At 39.9% G+C, this 21702-nt stretch overlaps 1 protein-coding gene and 2 long non-coding RNA genes across 3 annotated transcripts; 2 read left to right on the top strand and 1 right to left on the bottom strand.

Annotated features, from left to right (window-relative positions):
• The first annotated feature begins 2568 nt into the window (after positions 1-2568).
• LOC146572565 (uncharacterized) lies at positions 2569-4036 on the top strand. Its single transcript, XR_014892727.1, has 4 exons — positions 2569-2750; positions 2862-2935; positions 3663-3710; positions 3847-4036. It is a non-coding gene; the product is annotated as an uncharacterized LOC146572565 (long non-coding RNA).
• A 1923-nt stretch (positions 4037-5959) lies between these two features.
• Positions 5960-12571, top strand: LOC146572564 (uncharacterized). The gene is made up of 3 exons (XM_085276791.1): positions 5960-6033; positions 9573-9728; positions 11544-12571. Exons 2-3 carry the CDS (start codon positions 9603-9605, stop codon positions 11775-11777), a joined length of 360 nt encoding a protein of 119 aa, XP_085132917.1. The 5' UTR covers positions 5960-6033; positions 9573-9602; the 3' UTR covers positions 11778-12571.
• Position 12572: 1 nt separating this feature from the next.
• Positions 12573-15536, bottom strand: LOC146572563 (uncharacterized). Its single transcript, XR_014892726.1, has 3 exons — positions 14202-15536; positions 14026-14073; positions 12573-13889 (listed from the first exon to the last, which is right to left on the bottom strand). It is a non-coding gene; the product is annotated as an uncharacterized LOC146572563 (long non-coding RNA).
• Between the last annotated feature and the right edge of the window lie 6166 nt (positions 15537-21702).

Below are 21702 nucleotides of genomic sequence, written 5' to 3'. Positions count from 1 at the left end.
TATTCCCATATATCATTGTGATGTTGTTTATTCTATTACTCTCGTTTTCTTCTGCTTGTTTTCTTTTATCTTTCTCAGCAGGTGATCCAGGTGATCGATAGATGTATTTTTTTTCTGTTTATTCTGTTGGTTTTTGTTTTTTGCCTTTTTTCCCCGTCCCTCTTCTCAGCTGTTTTTCTTTCCCTCTTTCTTTCTCCCCTTTCTTTCCCCCAATCAAGTCTGTCCCGTATTCAGCAAGTGAAAATAAAATAAACAATAAAAGGTGAATCAAATAGACCATTACGGCAAGGCTGGGATGGTCAATTTGGTAAAGTAAATCCGTTGGGCATCTTTCTTCGCCTTTAGACAACAATTCTAATGGCAAAAGAGCCAAACCTTAAAAAAAAAAAAAAAGAAAGAGACTCCATCATCAGTCAATCACCACCACCTGTGGCTCACCCTCGTCCTGGTACTGACCCCTTGAGTTCACTGCACCACTCCTCCCCTGCAGCTGCACCAGGGACCACACCTCAGCCTAGAGCTGGGCGATAGAACGATAACGATATGTATTGCGAAATAACTTTTTCTCAATAGAAAAATTAAACTATTGCGTTTAATTTTAATTTATGTCCTCTTAAAAAAAAAAAAAAGAAGAACAGCCAATACAAATTAAGTAGTGCAGAGCCGAACCAATCACAGCCGCAGCGTCGCGTCACGTGACTTGTTACGTACAGCACAAGTGCCAAGCCGCACATGTGTATTTGTTTGAAGCAGCCAGCCGCCGTGCCGCCCGGGTAATGGAGGAAATGAGTGTGCCGACTAGAGAAAAATCAACCGAGAGCGTGACCAAAGGTTACCGAAGAGAAAACAGATGATGGTTCCAATGCCGGAGAGATTGTCGAATGGAAGAGCCATAGAAGTTCCGTAGTGTGAAGGTATTTCGACTATTTCAAGTCTGACAAAAAACAGAGTAGCGTGCACTGTAAATGTGCCGAAAGCAAGTCTGGAAATACAATAAACCGGTGCATGCTCAATCTCTGACTGGAAGCGCTAATTCGTCATTCGGCTTTTGTCAGACTAAAGTAACTGTTAAAACTGTTTGAAAAGCTAAGCTATACAACAAGGAGAGATTGAGAATTTCCTTTTAGTTCTCAGTTTATTTGATATTGACAAAAGTTAGTCAGTTTTGTCTGTTCTTCTGTAAAACAAACTAAGATTTATTTTTAGAATTAATATTTTGTTTCTAAGTGGAATTGACAATTTAGTCTGTTTCATTTGTTCTATTTTGAAACTTAAACGCTTTAGCGGCTGCCTTTTGTGTAGTTTGCAATATTTGCCTTTATTTATCTGAAAAAGTCTCATGTTTCTGTAGTACATCTACCCTGTTGAACTTATTATGGGAAATAAATATTTAAATCAAAAGAAGCTGCTGATTATTTCACATTTTACTTGTGAGCAACGGCACATTTAAATCTCACAAATATAGTTATTTGGCTTATATCGTGATATATATCGTTATCGCCTGAAATGAAAAAAACATTTCATGATTTGGAAAAATCTCATATCGCCCAGCTCTACCTCAGCTACAACTGTATTTCTTGTGCAACGATTGTAAAAGATCATTTTTTATTTGCTTGGCTGAATCTGTCATTTCAGTACATCTTTATTGTCTTCATTGTCTTTTTTTTTTTCAACACTTATTGGTTCCACAATAAGTGAAACCATGCTGAAGGTATTTCTGCTTGGATGCTTCCCATGCCTCACTCTAGTTCAACCTGTAAGTATTATTATAAGTGATTATATATGCAGATACTACTTGAATATGCAAATACAAGTAATACAATACTTAGAAATTTTCTACAGTTTGTCAATGTGTATGAAAAGTATGGTGGCTCTCACCACGGCTGATATGAGGTGAGTACTTTCTTTATCCTCCACATTTAAATCACACATGAACATCACTTTCTGTAAAATGTTTGGATTTTTTTTTCTCTCTACACATCACCACCAACCCCCATCCCCCAGCGATGTTAAAGACTCATTGCCTGCTATCACAAATGCTTGATTGAATTTCTTGGAGTCAAAAGTGGCACAACCAGTTATTAGGTTTAGGGTGTAATTACCTTTTCACACAGGACCACGTAGATTTGGATACATTTCTTCATTCTACTGTTTCCATGTCACGAAATACACCTTTTGAGATCTTTTTTTTGTTTTAGCTCAGAATGTAGTAGCATAATTTTCAAACAATAAGTCAACTATACCATTACTTAAGGATAGCACATGACTTTAACAAAATAATAACATAAGAAATCAACAATATAAAATAACACAAAATGCTGGGTCACAGTTGTAATATACAACACCTGATTATTTTCTAGTTTCTTTACATTTTCTAAAAAGCCAGAAGATAGATATATAGATAGATAGGACCTGGTGATCATTACCCCTACATTTTAAAGGGTAAATATTTATACTTAAAGGAACATACACAAACAACAGTTAGTTTTGTATGTGACTCACACCTGGTCAATCTCACATCACTGTGTTGCAGCAAAAAGATTAATCAGGTGTGTCCCTGATTGTTGCCCAATTGTGTTTACCCTTGTTAAGATGAGAATGTTTTCTAAGAGTTAGAGTTTCCCAACAGTTACGCAAATGAGATTAAATCATCTCTTGCAACTGTGTATAAAAAGCTCTGCTGTCAGTACAACATTACCACAATCATCCACATCTCTGAGACAGTCTGCTGAAGTTGTGAAGGCCTGACGGTAACATTTCTCATCAATCTCTTATTGCTTCTCTGTTTTCAGTATAATGTTGGTTGAATGGTGATTTTGCAGATGGTTTTCACCACATCTCATCTGAAATATTGTTAACAGGTGAAATCACTGAAAACATGATCAAGGTTGTGTTTCTGCTTGGATGCCTGCTGAGCCTTGCACTGGCAAATCCTGTAAGTGTAATATGACTAAAGACTGTGCTAGTGATGTTATCTGTAATATATGAATATATCTTGCACTGTGTGTGTGTAACTGTGTAACCAGAGACTGTGTCAGTGCTCCTATCTTGTCATATCCAAACAATACAGGGAGTGCAGAATTATTAGGCAAATGAGTATTTTGTCCACATTATCCTCTTCATGCATGTTGTCGTACTCCAAGCTGTATAGGCTCGAAAGCCTACTACCAATTAAGCATATTAGGTGATGTGCATCTCTGTAATGAGAAGGGGTGTGGTCTAATGACATCAACACTCTATATCTGGTGTGCATAATTATTAGGCAACGTCCTTTCCTTTGGCAAAATGGGTCAAAAGAAGGACTTGACAGGCTTAGAAAAGTCAAAAATAGTGAGATATCTTGCAGAGGGATGCAGCAGCCTCAAAATTGCAAAACTAAAAACAAACTAAAAACTACTTCCAAAAACATTCAGCTTTGATATTAATGAGTTTTTTGGGTTCATTGAGAACATGGTTGTTGTTCAATAATAAAATTATTCCTCAAAAAATACAACTTGCCTAATAATTCTGCACTCCCTTGCTCTGGCAAATCCTGTAAGTGTAATATGACTGTAGAATGATATATCTTGCACTGTGTGTGTGTAACTGTGTAACCAGAGACTGTGTCAGTGCTCCTATCTTGTCATATCCAAACAATACATTTGCATGTTTTTTTTAAACAGGACGACTCAGCACACGAGCGCGATGCACGTTCTTCATCTAGGGAGGGGGTGAGTCTCATGTTTGTCTTTCTAGGTTTGAACATTAGACACACTTGACTCTCTGATATTTACATATCTCTAAGAAGTTATTCACCAGAGAATGCATTATCACATGTAATAATATATATTACTGATTCTCTTGCAGATTACTGGGCCTTCCCTAAATCGTCTTACCCTGCTCCTACCTTTTCTACAGAATCCAGCACTTCTGCAGAATTCAACGCTCCTTGCTTTGCTTCTTGCTGCTATACGATAAGCTGCTCCTTAACCAACAGCTATTACTGCCACAAAGGAGGAATTGAAAACGAACAAACAATGAATAAAAACCTATGTTAAATTGCACTGGGATTTTTTTATTTATTTACATACTTATTTCTGAGTGACTCTGTTTTAAGAAAAGTTAAAAAAAAAAAAAAAAAAAACAAGAAAAGATTATTCTAGTCAATATAAACGACATCTCCTTGTTCATGCAGTTTCTCCCAAATCATTTTGTCTGATCATTACCCAATAACACGAAGAAGACCGACCTGGAGCCAAGTGTCGTTCCACCCACTTGACCTCCGTCAGACTCTCAGCCAGGTTCCCCATAGCACTCCTTTTATTGTGGTTACATGAATATGCATAGGTTCATTAACATATGACGTTTCATACACACAAAGAGTACCGTGCGTTGTGTGTGTGTGCCAGGAGTCTAGTGGTCCATCTAAACAAAAGGCTCTTACACTCAAACAGATATACGTGTGTTTGCTATACCATATATCAGCAAGAGAAGATACGACCTCTCCTAGGAGGTGTGTGATCTATGCCAGAACACTCCGTAGAGGAGTGAACACCCCCCCCCTCTTCATGCTACACAGAGTTGTTACAGACCTCCTAGGATGACACATTCTTTCAACAAATGATTATATACTTCTAAGCATATGAGTAAATATTTCTAAGCATAAATGATAATGAACAATACAAATCTAACAGTGCACCTTAAAGCTGATACAGTGGCCCCTCATTTATCGTGGGAGTTACGTTCTAAAAAATAACCTACGATAGCTGAAATCGCTGAAGTAGCCAACTGTATTCTCTCTTTTTTTTTTTTTTTACAATTGTTATAGATGTTTTAAGGCTGTAAAACCCTTCGCTACACACTATACACTTTTCTCAGACAAGCATGAACATCTTTACGCTTTTCTCTCTTGTTTAAACACTCAAAGTTCAAATCTTTGTAGAAAAACAAGTCTAGTATTCCAGAATGAAATCAAGGCTAAAACACTGTTTTCAGGTCTAGAACATGGGAACAGAGCAGCTGCAAGAGAATTCAACATTAATGCATCAATGGTAAAGAAGTAGAGGAAGCAAGAAGAATGAGTTGTGTAAAGTTTGACTTTTCGGACTGTTTTGTTTCGCTTAATGCGCCTTATAATCTGGAAAATATGGTAATTTCTACTTTCCGTTAGCATGTCCAGAAGTCCAACTTTTTGTGCGATTGTTAGCAGCCTCCTCTGTCTTTTGGGTGCTACCGCAGGTGCCTTTGACGGTGCAAAACATTTCGTCAACATTGTTGTGTTTGTTGGGGAGAAAACTTACAAACATGCAGTACAGCACTTCAGAGTCACACTGCTAGCGATCGAAGATTTTTGTAAATTTGACAAGCTGAACGCATTCTGTACTGTACAGGAAACCCGGCACAAGATGACTTTGTGAATTTCTTCACGTGTAAAATTTTAAACATTGAAGAAAAAAATTGCCCATAATCATCTCACAGATGTAACATTATGTACAGCTACTTTCAGTAGGAAAAATGACAAAAGCTTTGTCCAAAAACTTGTGTGTCATGGCTGTGTGAAGGCAGGCAGGAAAGGTGGACCAAAAAGCAGGACTCACAGAGGCACAGGTGTACTCAAAACCCTCAGCTTTATTGTGGGAATGCAGACTGAACAAAGAACTAACTAGACTGGAATGCAAACAAACTAGCAGGCAGGCAAACAGAACACACAGGGTGGTATGAGGATGAACAGACGTTAACGATGCCACACTGACACAAAGACACACTGCACTGAAAAAAATGCAATAGGGTGGTTGTTGAATTTGCATAGAATTACTTCATATATCCAGCATGACTAATTTAAATTTCACATCTAAACATATTTTTGTCTTTTAATTTTCACATATTCTTTAAGAATATTGATTCTTTTAGAACAAATCATGTTGAAAAGAAACAAGTTAGTCGTGTTTTATCCTCAAGCTCCGCCCCCTGGAAAGGAAAAATCGGCTGCGCTGTCCGCCATTTTTGTCTCTCGCTTTGGAAAATCTACTACCATCTGGAGTTTTACACTTGAAGGTAAATAAGATTTTAAAGCTAACACACCAGTGAGAACGAGTGTAGACCCTTTATATATGTGGACTTTTACTGGGTGTTGTTATTTTACAGGTATGTGGGCTGTTTATCGAAAACCATGAGAGGCCAATGTTAGCTAGCTCCAGTTACAGTGGGGCAAAAAAGTATGTAGTCAGCCACCGATTGTGCAAGTTCCCCCACTTAAAATGATGACAGAGGTCAGTAATTTGCACCAGAGGTACACTTCAACTGTGAGAGACAGAATGTGAAAAAAAAAATCCATGAATCCACATGGTAGGATTTGTAAAGAATTTATTCGTAAATCAGGGTGGAAAATAAGTATTTGGTCAATAACAAAAATACAACTCAATACTTTGTAACATAACCTTTGTTGGCAATAACAGAGGTCAAACGTTTACTATAGGTCTTTACCAGGTTTGCACACACAGTAGCTGGTATTTTGGCCCATTCCTCCATGCAGATCTTCTCGAGAGCAGTGATGTTTTGGGGCTGTCGCCGAGCAACACGGACTTTCAACTCCCGCCACAGATTTTCTATGGGGTTGAGGTCTGGAGACTGGCTAGGCCACTCCAGGACTTTCGAATGCTTCTTACGGAGCCACTCCTTTGTTGCCCAGGCGGTGTGTTTTGGATCATTGTCATGTTGGAAGACCCAGCCTCGTTTCATCTTCAAAGTTCTCACTGATGGAAAGAGGTTTTGGCTCAAAATCTCACGATACATGGCCCCATTCATTCTGTCCTTAACACGGATCAGTCGTCCTGTCCCCTTGGCAGAAAAACAGCCCCATAGCATGATGTTTCCACCCCCATGCTTCACAGTAGGTATGGTGTTCTTGGGATGCAACTCAGTATTCTTCTTCCTCCAAACACGACGAGTTGAGTTTATACCAAAAAGTTCTACTTTGGTTTCATCTGACCACATGACATTCTCCCAATCCTCTGCTGTATCATCCATGTGCTCTCTGGCAAACTTCAGACGGGCCTGGACATGCACTGGCTTCAGCAGCGGAACACGTCTGGCACTGCGGGATTTGATTCCCTGCCGTTGTAGTGTGTTACTGATGGTGACCTTTGTTACTTTGGTCCCAGCTCTCTGCAGGTCATTCACCAGGTCCCCCCGTGTGGTTCTGGGATCTTTGCTCACCGTTCTCATGATCATTTTGACCCCACGGGATGAGATCTTGCGTGGAGCCCCAGATCGAGGGAGATTTTCAGTGGTCTTGTATGTCTTCCATTTTCTGATGATTGCTCCCACAGTTGATTTTTTTACACCAAGCTGCTTGCCTATTGTAGATTCACTCTTCCCAGTCTGGTGCAGGTCTACAATACTTTTCCTGGTGTCCTTCGAAAGCTCTTTGGTCTTGGCCATGGCGGAGTTTGGAGTCTGACTGTTTGAGGCTGTGGACAGGTGTCTTTTATACAGATGATGAGTTCAAACAGGTGCCATTCATACAGGTAACGAGTGGGGGACAGAAAAGCTTCTTACAGAAGACGTTACAGGTCTGTGAGAGCCAGAGATTTTCCTTGTTTGAGGTGACCAAATACTTATTTTCCACCCTGATTTACGAATAAATTCTTTACAAATCCTACCATGTGAATTCATGGATTTTTTTTTCACATTCTGTCTCTCACAGTTGAAGTGTACCTCTGGTGCAAATTACTGACCTCTGTCATCATTTTAAGTGGGGGAACTTGCACAATCGGTGGCTGACTAAATACTTTTTTGCCCCACTGTAGCTAATGGTAACCGAAATTATGCGATAAGCAAATTAGTAATTAACATATATAATGTGAGTTAATATTGTTTCTATATTCTTTCAGTCTAAATTAACAGACTATTACAAACTTGCATCGGTGTCTGTAGTAAGTGGTGGTACCTGCAGTGTCTTAACCATTAAACAAGCTAATGTAGGGCCGGGATATGACTAGTTTGTTGAAACATGTCTGCTGCCAATGTGACTGCTCACACACGGTAACATTACCAGCACATAGCCACAGCCGCTATAAACATGCTGAAAGGTCAATCTAGCTTCTGTAGTCAGCAGCTGGAAGACTCAACACAGACCCAAGATTCAGTGTAACGGTTATCTAAATGTTGTGTGTCCTGTTTGTAAGCCCAGAAAAAGAAATTAAATAAAATGACGACCTTGAGCTTCAAGCTAATGTAAGCGTAATGCTATAGCATAAAGCAACTAATGCAATGATGAGGTTGTTAAATTAGTAAAAATACAGTAAATATATCCAACATGAATCATTTATATTTTTGGTCTAAACATAATTAAGTCTCACGCCTTTCACTTGTTTTAGAAGGATGTTCAGTCTTTTAAAACCAGTCATATCAAAATAACAGAAAATAGTTATGTTTTCTGTTGAAACTCCACCCCCCAGGGTGTGTTTTGCGAGGGAAAATTCACTGTGGCGGTCCGCCATTTTTTGTCTTCGCTTCGTTTACGTTTGGTGCTGAGCTTTACTTTGTCAAGGTAAACTGAAAACTACATGTTTGAGAGGAAACGAAGAGAACATCCATTAGATGGGGAAGTTTTTCTCATGAATTGCTGTTGAGCAACATAATGTAAAAAACAAGTCATTCCTTAAGTTAACTAACGATAATGCTAGCTTAAGCTGCGGGACAATATTATGTGCATTAGCTTTTTTTCAGTGTGTGCCCAGTCACATTCGCTTGTTTTTTCTCAGTGAATACAGACTAACAAACTTGTGTCCATTTAGTTAACTGGTTGTACCTAAAATGTTTTAGTTATACAGTTAAATAAGCTAGTTTGCCATGGGGTGGGCTCTGTGTGTGTTGGGGGGGGGGGGGGGGGTGTCTTCACTAAAGTCGGTTTATTTAGGGCATGACACCTATGCAGTACTCATTAGGAGAGGAAGTGCATGACGTGGGGCTTTATTTCATGTTCTGGGGCAGTGAATGTAATCTACTGATAACATGTTAAAGACACACAAAAACCCAACAAATTATTTTAACTGATTTATAGAGAGACTGAGAGGAGGGCTTAAAGAGATAAAAATAATGACAGTATAAATATGTTAAATTTATTTTTTCTGTATCGATATATGGTGCTTATCCCTGCTGAAGGGCAGATTGGTGTTGCTTCAGAACAATTCTCTAGCGCTGTTATGTAGAGGTGTTACTGTTAAGGTTTTAATAACATTATTTTATTTACTAGTGAAGATTTGCATATGTTATCTCACATTCTGTAAGGTAAATTTTCTGGAAAGGTCAAATTAACTAATTTAACTAAGTATTAATGAAAGACCTTGATGTGTATATGACAATAATAGATGTAGTTTCTGGGTCATTTGGCAGAACTGCAAAATGGCCAGAAGGAGGCAACTGCTGTGGTTGCAAACAGGCTTTGGGTGGTTTGGAAGTAAGGGCAACTATGGAACTGCTCAGCAACATGGGACCCATAGCTAATAAATAGTAATATAACTTTGTGTGGATGTAACCTTGTGAGATTTGAGATTTTGACAGCATTTTTATGTGACAACTTCTCTTTTTAGATAAATGCAGAGTTTAAGCGCATTACCACCATGCCACTGCAGTCCAGATTACTCTCGCAGATAGATGTGCTATCTGACAAACTAATAAAGGTCTTCAAAAGGCGAGGAGGACAAATAGGAAGAAGACTTCAGAACATTCTGGAGCCCACGGCCCAGGTAAGAAAAAAATTAATTTGTGTATACACTTTAGGGAAAATAATAATTTTAACAAAATGCTGCTTGTCACTCTATGCCAGGAGTATGTTGAAAATCACCTGGGATTTTCACAATTTACCATGGGTGCGTTTTTTTTTCTTTTTCTTTTACCTGCATTTTTCTATGTGTGGAGTTGATAGTTGAACACCTCTCTGTGCTCTGACAGTATTCTGCTTCTTTGCATGGAGATTTCACTTCATTACCTTTTTAAGCATTCTGAGGACTCAAATCACATGCTGTAATGAATCCATTTTTGTTCACCTAATGTGTTAATGTTAGAGATGGACCGATCCGATATTACGTATCGGTATCGGTCCGATACTGACCTAAATTACTGGATCGGATATCGGAGAAAAATAAAAAATGTAATCCGATCCATTAAATATCACGAAAGCACCTCACAAAACTTGCAACACACCGTAACTCACCTCAGAACGTTAGCAGTCGGAGCAGTATGCATCACGTGATAGAGCGGCTGTGGCATGCGGGACCTGTCGATGGTCTGGATAGCATGTGGAGCTTCGCTAGCAACCCGGCATTTCATCTCCGACAAAGTTATCCCCGAGAGAAGTAAAGCAAGTGTGTAAGTCCATCTCTGAATGTTTGTAAAGCATTCCTGCGTTAAGCTTAACGAGCGATATATGGAGCGACTGCTTCTTCTTGCTGCTACTTCAATCATGAAACTGCTTAACGATCAGCTGATCGGCTTTTCTGTCGCGAGTCCGTGTCTCTTGTTTGTTTTTGGCCCACTTTGCACCAGAAAGAGGAAACCAGCGGCTGAACAACAGCAGCACGTTTAAGCTTGATCAGCTGTTGTTAGAATGTATTTAATATTACTTTCTACTCGAGGATCTTTTTCTACGTAGCTGACGCTGGTAACTGTGCAGGGGCGGATCTAGCAAAGTTTAGCCAGGGGGGCCGATAGGGCATTAACAGGGAAAAGGGGGCACAAAGACATACTTTTCTTTCTTATTCTCATTTAAAATGTCTAGCTTTTAATAAATAATTATCTGACACCCAAAGTTTTAATTTGATGTAAAAGGAATAGAAGTCAATTACTGTATATAGTGACTATTAAGTCTAATATATACCCTAGTAAGCTATAGTACTTTTTCCTTTGGGAAGGTACCATCTGTGCAGTCTGCAATTTTGTTGAAGAAAGTTGTTGAATCTATTTAATATTTCTTGAAAAATAATTTATTTCTGTGCATTTTTTTTCACACTGCATCAAATTAAGGTTGATTACGTTGATTAAGCATCATGAGGTGGAGCGTGAGGGGTGGTTCCCTATTTTTTATTTATTTATTTTTGTTGTTGCTGGGAGTTGGAACCCTATTAGTTAGGTTGCTTAATATTTATGCTAAGTACTCTTTAAAATACCAGAATAGGGAGGATGGTGTAGGTCTAAGTTTATTAGATTGATCAGTATTGCTGAACTATGAAATATTTTTTTTTGCATACAGGTATAACAGAATAGCTTTAGTGTAGTTGTTGTTTTAAACTTGAGTATGAACTTGCAGACTTGCAAAATGCAGAAAGATATTTTAAAAAACACTTTTGTTGATTAAAAAAACACTATCGGATTCATATCGGTATCGGCAGATATCCAAATTTATGATATCGGTATCGGTATCGGACATAAAAAAGTGGTATCGTGCCATCTCTAGTTAATGTTAACATTTTTTGGAATAGTGACACAGATTAAAATAAGATTTGGTATAATGTTCTTTGACCAGTGTTCTGTTTAATTAAATTTTGGAATTCTGCATTTTCTAGGCCAAAGATGAAGCCATTATCCAACGATCTAATAAGGAAACAACCATGGGAATTTACATCATAAAGTCAAGAGATGCCAATGGCAGCCCTGAGGACATCGGGATAGTCCTTGAAGGCCAGAGAGTCTGGCAGGATTTGGATAACTATACCCTAGCAGCTGCAATGCTGTTTGGACTAATGTACACTTTGAACCTCACCTACCCACTGGAAAAGTATACCTTTGAGGTATTATAGAAACTGGTTATGGAGCTCAAAAGAAACAGCCTTTCAAAGAAGGCCCAGGTTTTCAGGACCAGACTGTACAATTGAACAGTTTTCCAGTTATGATGTGGGAACAACATGTTTACCTCTTCAAATATGTACCATCCTTTCTTTTAAGCCAGCACTGGTAAAGTTGCAGGACATAGTGAAACTTATTTTTCTGGCACTTTTCAACTTGGGGCCTTTATTACTGCAGTTTTCACTTTTCAAGCCATGACTCTTTTAAAAAAAAATTCAAACTTTGAATGTCCATTTTTCTCAATGGAAATGGTGCCTTGCACCAATTTCACCAGTTTGCAATTTTTTCCCCAAGGTGCACCACTACAAACAGATTGCATTGTCTAGTATTAGTGATTGTGATGTTTAGTGATAGAAGCAAGCCAATACTAATCAGTTTAGGTCTCTTGGTTGTGTGCCTGTGGGTTATAATGTTATTTTAAGTCTCTTCTTTGTGTCATTTTAATATTTACACCCCTGTTGCCATATTACCTTATGGCTCTTACATTTAAAAAACTATTTTTTACATAAGCGCGATGTCATAAGGCCCCACAATGTTGAATTCAGGTTACAGCAGATAACTTTGAGGAATGTTGTGGAATGTTTTTCAAGAGATGCATTGTACAAATATGACTCATGTATATTTTGGAAGCCTGAATTGAAAGTCCATTGTTACAACTGTGTAGTATTTTCAAAAATACAGGTCATTGTTCAAAAATGTTTTGCTTATTTCTTTGATTGAAGAGAAAGTGTACAGTACATACAATAGGATCAGCCTTAATTTAGTTTTATTTATTGAACACTCAATTATATACTATATTATATTATATATTATATATTAGAAATTTGTTATAAAATAAAATAAGCTTACCATAAAATAATCTTGTCAATATAACACATAGTAGTCCAATACAATTAACACAAAAAGTTCATGTCTGATAAACAAGTGGTTTCTATAAATATTTGACCGGAATGAAAAACATAACAACAACATAAAAAAGTCATGTTTGTGTTACCAGAAAAATGTGTGCAGGTATAACATAAAAAACTAAGGTTAACCAAACATAACTTAATTTCGTGCAACCGATTACAATAATTTTTTTACGTTTATACCACTGATTATTTTTTTCAGTGTGGGCTTAAACACACTGAAGGAGTCATCAAGGAATTAAAGACACAAGGGGAACAGCTGGGAGGGATAAGACCTAACAAGACAGGGGGAATAAAGCTAGAAACACTGACAAAGACAGGAACATGAACCTTCAAAGTAAAACAGGAAACAAGACACACTTTACAAGGACACGGACTCGACAAAGTAAGACAGACTAGACGCTGAATTAAACCGGCAATAATAACAAAATACAACCCGAACCTTAGTCATAATGCAAAAACATACCAGAATAACTAAAACACAGATTCATAATTCAAAAATAAACCAAAGCATAAGGAACTCAAAATGCTGGGTTGATCCGACCCAGGACCGTGACATTATGGGCCAAACTGTACAATAAAAAGGTGTTTGTGAAAAACCCAAAACAAATTTTGTGTCTGCCTGATTTTCACTGATGAACTTTATTTTGCAGCTACCAAACACAACAGTGAGCAGAAAGACTAAAGAAAAAGTCAAGATTCAGTTTAGAAAAGAGAAAAACTAAAGCAAAACAAGCAACATTATGTGCTTTAAGGTGCCAATTTGAGAGGTATACCAGGGAATCAGGTACTGGTTGAAGCCTTTCTTTTTCAGAAGAGCTACAGTATCCAGAGTTGTACGTAGTGAAGAAGTAGCGTTCAGCTAGCTACACTGCACTGTTGGCACAACAACATTTTTAATCTTAGTTTAAGACAGAGTCACTCAAAAATAAGCACTGATTTTCAATAATCCTGTAAATAAATGACAAAAGAACCCCAGTGCAATTCAACATAGGTTTTTATTCATTGTTGGTTTGTGGCAGTAATAGCTGTTGGTTAAGGAGCAGCTTATCGTATAGCAGCAAGAAGCAAAGCAAGGAGCGTTGAATTCTGCAGAAGTGCTGGATTCTGTAGAAAAGGTAGTAGCAGGGTAAGACGATTTAGGGAAGGCCCAGTAATCTGCAAGAGAATCAGTAATATATATTATTACATGTGATAATGCATTCTCTGGTGAATAACTTCTTAGAGATATGTAAATATAAGAGAGTCAAGTGTGTCTAATGTTCAAACCTAGAAAGACAAACATGAGACTCACCCCCTCCCTAGATGAAGAACGTGCATCGCGCTCGTGTGCTGAGTCATTCTGTTTAAAAAAAACATGCAAATGTATTGTTTGGATATGACAAGATAGGAGCACTGACACAGTCTCTGGTTACACAGTTACACACACACAGTGCAAGATATATCATTCTACAGTCATATTACACTTACAGGATTTGCCAGAGCAAGGCTCAGCAGGCATCCAAGCAGAAACACAACCTTGATCATGGTTTCAGTGATTTCACCTGTTAACAATAATTCTGATGAGATGTGGTCAAAACCATCTGCAAAATCACCATTCAACCAACATTATACTGAAAACAGAGAAGCAATAAGAGATTGATGAGAAATGTTACCGTCAGGTCTTCACAACTTCAGCAGACTGTCTCAGAGATGTGGATGATTGTGGTAATGCTGTACTGACAGCAGAGCTTTTTATACACAGTTGCAAGAGATGATTTAATCTCATTTGCGTAACTGTTGGGAAACTCTAACTCTTAGAAAACATTCTCATCTTAACAAGGGTAAACACAATTGGGCAACAATCAGGGACACACCTGATTAATCCTTTTGCTGCAACACAGTGATGTGAGATTGACCAGGTATGAGTCACATACAAAACTAACTGTTGTTTGTATATGTTCCTTTAAGTATAATTGTCTACCCTTTAAAATGTAGGGGTAATGGTCACCAGGTCCTATCTATCTATTAGGGATACTCGTATCAATATTGAACCGTTCGATACAGTGCTTTCGGTTCGGTACGCATATGTATCGAACAATAAATTTTCCTTCTGACGATGCTGTCTGTGTTGAGCACTCAGTGGATCTGCGCTCGACAGTGCAGCCTAGGCGGAGTAGTCGAACGCAGACTCACTGAGCGCAGGGCAAGCTAGCCAGACAGAAGTTAAGCTCTCTTTGCAACATGGGAAACTGAACCTCCCCCACCCTCATTCAGATCTGGCGTTTGGAACTATTTTGGTTGTCATGTGACGTATGACCCTGAAGGTAAGCGCGTCATGGACTAAAGTAAAACAGTATGTTGGATGTGCCACGCAATGCTCAATTACATGGGTGGGAACTAGTGTGTTAGTGCAGTTAGCTCGTTAACGCGTTGGCTGTCTAGCCCATGCACGGGGCGATCGGTGGTAGCTCGTTAACGTCATTTCAACGAGATTAACGCTGACAGCACTAGTGGGAACACAACGAATATGACTGCACATTTACGCCGACATCATCCTAGTGCAAAGACAAGTGGAAGCAGACAAAAACAACAAGCATGCATGCTACAAACGTTATCCGAGTCATTTAGACAGCCGTTAGCACATGATTCTCCTTATGGGAACCTGATATGTTTAATATGCTGCTGAGAATATAGCCCAGAAGAAGCGTATAGTATAGCTTTTATTTTGGAAAGAGCCATTTCTCTGTAATAAACTCTCTTTTCCAAAGATGAGTGATTCCTCAATCAGATACAGGGCTTGCAATATCGCTAGCCCGACGTCCCGGGGCTAGCGATTTTTTCAGTCGGGCTACCAAAATCTATCTCTTCCCTGCCCGTCGGGCTATTGTAGGAAGGAAAAATATGTGTCAATGCTTTTGCATTCTTTCGGAAATGTAGCTGGGTAATTATGTCATTGGCATCGGTGAGCCACTGTCAATATGTGACATATTGAAATCGCGTTTGAATTTGCGCTTGTTTTTTGCTTTCACTTTGCAATCGCGCGAACTGTGTATAGAGAGCGACAGCACTGATCTGTGAGTGATGATAATTTGCGCACCAATTCCTCTGACATCGTCTTATTAATCGTTAGCTTACTATGCAAACATGACAAGTGAAATCTCCCGCAGCTTAAACATGTGAGAGGTTGATCACGCAGAGAATCGCTGAGCTTATGTGAGTGCGTGTGTAAAAGCAGCAGGATATATATTTTAGTTCTGCTGAGCCACATAAGACAGGTCAGGGTGAAGAAGTGACAGCCAAAGAAAAGCTTACCACAAAACGGAAAAGTTATGACAAATCAGACTATAAGGCAAAAAGAAAGTGCAGCTATCAAAAATAAAAAACGCGCACAAGATAAGAAGTTGTAATGCGTGTACATAACATTTTCTGGAGGAGGACAGACATTTGTTTAGAACTCTTAAAGATGTCGAAGAAGCTCCTTTAAGCAATTGCTTTGGTTTTCCTCCACCTCCAAAGAAATGTCAGAAGGAGTCCGAACCACAAAAGAAGCGCGTATTCTCGGAAAAGTGGTTGCAGGAGGTGAGCTGGCTTCAAACAAATGATGAACGCACAGAGATGTGGTGCAGAATGTGCCGTGAAAATCCCACTCTAGCAGACAAAAACAGTGCTTTTTATATGGACGCAAACGCGCGTTGCAACTTCTTATCTGGTGCACGTCTTTTATTTTGACAGCAAATGCGCACATGCGGACCACTTATGCGCACTCGTGTAAATAACATAATGTTCTGCCGGGTGTGTTGTTGGTTTTCGACAAGCGCCTTTGTTACTGGGACCAGTCATTTTAAGAAAGGCCCCCATTAGAACCCATGAGAAATGCAAGAAATGCATTATTGCTCAGTCTGCAATATCTTTCCCAGAACAAACACCAATTGCAAATAACATACTAAAAATAAACCTGAAAAATCTGTTTAGAACAGCGTACTATGTTGCAAAGAGTGAACTACCACTGGCACAATTTAGCAGTCTTTGCAAACTTCAAAAAGCAAATGGCCTAGATCTTGGTTCCACTTGTCTCTTACCCGTGACTTCAGTGGAAATTTAAAATTCAGGATCTGACACAGACTGATTCATGTCCTACACAGTTCTTACAAGTTCATAGAAATTTCTGTTCAATTAGAACCAAGTATTTGAGTTGATGATTGTAATTTTTATACAATGTTAAAATTTGTTTTTCAACAATTTTTTGATTAATGTTTTGTTTCCGTTACAATATTATACCTTAATGTATAATATTGTAAAGGAAACAAAACGGGAAACAAAACATCAATCAAAAAATTGCTCTCTTTTTTATTCAGGCTACTTAAACTTATTTTGGGCTACAAAAAACTGAAGAGTCCGTGCCCGAAGGGCTACCAGGGATTTTGAAATTTTGTGAGTCCTGATATTTATAATTTTAATAAATGACAAATTAAAAAGGCATGAACATTTTTTTTGTATCGAAAAAATATCGAACCGTGACACCAAAGTATCGAACCGAACCGTGAATTTTGTGTATCGTTGCACCCCTACTATCTATATATCTATCTTCTGGCTTTTTAGAAAATGTAAAGAAACTAGAAAATAATCAGGTGTTGTATATTACAACTGTGACCCAGCATTTTGTGTTATTTTATATTGTTGATTTCTTATGTTATTATTTTGTTAAAGTCATGTGCTATCCTTAAGTAATGGTATAGTTGACTTATTGTTTGAAAATTATGCTACTACATTCTGAGCTAAAACAAAAAAAAGATCTCAAAAGGTGTATTTCGTGACATGGAAACAGTAGAATGAAGAAATGTATCCAAATCTACGTGGTCCTGTGTGAAAAGGTAATTACACCCTAAACCTAATAACTGGTTGTGCCACTTTTGACTCCAAGAAATTCAATCAAGCATTTGTGATAGCAGGCAATGAGTCTTTAACATCGCTGGGGGATGGCCCAATCTTCTTCGCAGAATCAACAGCTACAACAGCTGCATCCACTACAACTCCTTGAAATCTAAAAGGTAACCAAAAATTTAGCCAGCATTGCATTTTTGGCGACAGCACAATAAATGCAATGCTGGCTCGATTTTTGCTTTTTTTTGGTTTCCTTTCAGATTTCAGGGAGTTGTAGTGGGTGCAGCTGTTGTAGTGGTTTTAGCAGGCGCTTGTAGGAAGACAGAGAGAAGTTGCTTCAAGGAAATATTGTTGTTGGTAGTTGAGTGTAGAGAGAAAAAAAAATCCAAACATTTTACAGAAAGTGATGTTCATGTGTGATTTAAATGTGGAGGATAAAGAAAGTACTCACCTCATATCAGCCGTGGTGAGAGCCACCATACTTTTCATACACATTGACAATCTGTAGAAAATTCCTAAGTATTGTATTACTTGTATTTGCATATTCAAGTAGTATCTGCATATATAATCACTTATAATAATACTTACAGGTTGAACTAGAGTGAGGCATAGGAAGCATCCAAGCAGAAATACCTTCAGCATGGTTTCACTTATTGTGGAACCAATAAGTGTTGAAAAAAAAAGACAATGAAGACAATAAAGATGTACTGAAATGACAGATTCATCCAAGCAAATAAAAAAATGATCTTTTACAATTGTTACACAAGAAATGCAGTTGTGGCTGAGGTGTGGTCCCTGGTGCAGCTGCAGGGGAGGAGTGGTGGAATGAGCTCAAGGGGTCAGTACCGGGAGGCAGGTGAGCCACAGGTGGTGGTGATTGACTGATGATGGAGTCTCTGGCTGTGTCCCAATTAAGAGACCGCATGCTTGAAGTACGCATTTTGAGTACGATTACGTCACCGCCACGCAACGACGGCTGTCCCAATTCGAAGGGACAGAAGGGAGCGGCCGAAGAGTGAACTGTCAAAAGTAAGTACTGAATATGATGTCACTTATTTATGTGTGAATGTTTAATAATGAAGAACATTAAAACATTACTGTTGGCCACATGTCGGCAAAGTTATGTGACATTAGTGATGTTTGTACTTTCAGCGTTAACTTGGTTTTAAAGCCTCTACTTCAAAAAATATATATATAGTTGACCTTAATCTTACAGAGAATGTGATGATTTTATGCATAATTAAAGTCAGTCATATATCCACAAACACAACAAGCTGAAAGTCAGTGATGCTGCTCGGTTTGCAGTCCTGAATATCACGGCACAAGCAGGATTCACTGCACTGTTAATGTTAGCTATGTTATATTGCTGCCTCTGTTCGGTGGTGTCGAGCCAAACGGACTTTAACGTGTGTTTGAACGAGCTGACGGTTCACTCGTTAAGCTGAAAGAAAGATGCTTTAATCCCACTTTTAAAGACAGTAGAAGGCGAAAAATAAAAATAATCTTAATTCTAACCAATATGGTCCTGCCTTCGCTATTGTGGTTGATATGGCGGTAGGGACGGCCTTAGGGCGTCTGGGGAGTCCATAGGGACGTTTTCCCTGGAGGGCCTAACCCGGGGGATGTGGCCATGACCTGGTTAGGGGCTCTGGTGGCTCTTAGATGGTGTTTTCCTTGTGGCTGCGTACAGCGGAGATGGGGGAGGGTCTGTGCTGCCGGACGTTGGTTACTGGCCTGGTTGCCTGACTGCCCCTGGGTGGGTCCGGGACGAGCGTGGAGGCTTGGGGGTCTGGGGATGCTCCGCCCCCGGTCTGGGGTGCTGGCTGGGCCTTGGGAGCTTGGGTCCTGGTTGTTCTGTCGCCGGAGCTGTGGGCGGGTGGGTGCAGGGGGGCTCCTCTGGTGCATCGGCCCAACTAGGGGACTCTCTAACTCAAGCCTGTTCAAATGGCGGCCCGCGGGCCAAATGCGGCCCAGAAGCAACCTGCGAGTGGCCCTGCCTGTGGTCCTGGCAGAAACACAGAGAAAACGCAAAAAATGAATTCATTAATTAATTTTTAAAAAATTAAAAATTCCTACAGCGTAGTGTAGACTGTGAATGCAACACTCCTAGTAGCCTAGCAATATTTAACCCACAATGCACCGTGATGTAAACATATTAAACAATCATCGTAATATATGATGTGACAACAGCATGTCTTTCTCACTCCAAAAGCGCAAAATTGACAATGAAAACTGTCGGTTTAACCCTGCCTGGACTGACAAATACTTATTCATTTTACCGAGTTTAATAATCTTACAACCGGAGTTGTACTACCATGGTGAGGGTCCTGTACAGCCCAAGAGAGAGCTGCAGCATCTTCCCTTCGTGTTTGCTTCTTGGCGAAGAAGAAAAGGCCTTTCACAGATTCTGAAACAATGAAATACTGCATGCTGGCCGTGGTGGATGCGGTGAAAAGTGAGTGTGACATCTGCTATTAAAAACGTACCCCTGTAGGACAGTTCAAATATTTGTAGAATTGAAGTTCTGGCGTCAGACGAGTTTGAAATGCTGTTAGATGACCTGAAGAAAACTGATGTAATGTCTATAGCAGGAGATCACAGACAGAACTGATAATGCACAGTTATGCGTATATGTCCGTTTTTTGGATGGGAAATTGCTCGGTTTACTACCGTTAGAGGGACTCACAGCTGGCGAAATTATGTTTGAGAAGATTTAAGCTCTTTTTGAGGAAAATGGTCTGGATATGAAGCGTGTCTGTATACTTGTGACGGATGGGGCTCCATCCATGGCAGGAAAAGTGAGTGGTCAGTGAAATATTTTTTTTAATTTGAAAGGGAATTATCAAAATGTTTTTTGTTATTATTATTTCAAATGTGCAAAAAATAGTTTAGTTATAGCTCCCTTTTTTAAATGGACCTTTTGGTGTGCATTTGTGAGAGGTCACCACCAGATTTATAGGGGAAAAGGAATAAAAAAAATACTTGTTTTTCAGTACAGTTGTGTGGATTTGAAATTGATCATGATCTGCTGCTTACTGGCTTCAAAAAAAATATCTGGCCCAGATAAATTCCTCGGTTTGAAAATCTGGCCCAACTAACTTCGTAGTTGAATAGGCATGCTCTAACTGGTGGAGAGGCTGTTTTATCTTTGTAGGTGGTCTCCTCTCTACAGGAGCTCACTCTGCAGGTGGGGGAGAGATATAGGAGAGGTAGAGAATGAACTCAACCTGGGTGTCTATTGTCTTGTGTAGTTTGGGAGATGATTGGATGATGGGGTGGGTGCAGTTTTCTCTGGGGTGGAGTCGGGTGGGCTGCCCCGGACTCTGTGGGGCTGGGCGGTGCTGCTGCTGTGGGCCCCGGTCTGGATGGGCCTGGGCCCCCTTGCCCTGGTGGGTTCCAGAGTGTGGGGGTGCCTACTGGGGTCAGCGGGGAAGCTGGCCCCAGGGAGGGGCCGCTTGCCCCTCCCTTTCTTCCCTCCCCATCCTCAGCTGCCTCCCTATTCCCGCTCTACCACACCCACCCACACACGCAGGGCTTGGGGTGCAGGTATGTCACCAGGGTGCAGGGGAGGCACTCCCCTCTGTCCCCTTCTGGCCGCCTGTGCCTCAATTTTATTCTGCAACCTAGACATCCACATTACTCACACTCTCACATAACACATACATATAGGGCCTTGGGGGTGGGCACGTTTTACAGCATCCAGAGGATGGTCGGTGTATTCCAACCCACCTCTGGCGCTGGTGCCCTACCCTCAATTTTAAAATCATGAAGACACTGAGGGCTTTCGGGAGGAGCCGTGCTGCTCTCTGATAGGAAGCAGGAACCATGCTCTCCTGTGTTTTAAATGCACTTTAGAAAAGCACACAGCAACACTACATATGAGCAGGCGGAGGGAGGTTTGGGGTCTTCACTCACCCCGGTTCTGTTAGCCGTCAGGGCTGGGTGGCTGGGAGGAGGTGCTGGCCGTCAGATTGGGGTCTGGGATGCGGGGCCTCCCTGCTACTGCAGATAAGGAGGTGGTCCACTTGCCCCCACCCCAGAGAGAAGGGTTACATCTCCTGGGTCTAGATGCGGCTTGCCCCTCTGGCGGCAGGGGTACCTGGACCTG

Source organism: Mchenga conophoros, linkage group LG6, assembly GCF_057382185.1.
Source record: "Mchenga conophoros isolate Kocher_MC1m ecotype Shallow Benthic linkage group LG6, M_conophoros_male_GT1.1, whole genome shotgun sequence".
NCBI lineage: Eukaryota > Metazoa > Chordata > Actinopteri > Cichliformes > Cichlidae > Mchenga > Mchenga conophoros.
The sequence above is the reverse complement of the archived record's forward strand: the minus strand, read 5'-3'. Positions and strand labels throughout refer to the sequence as shown.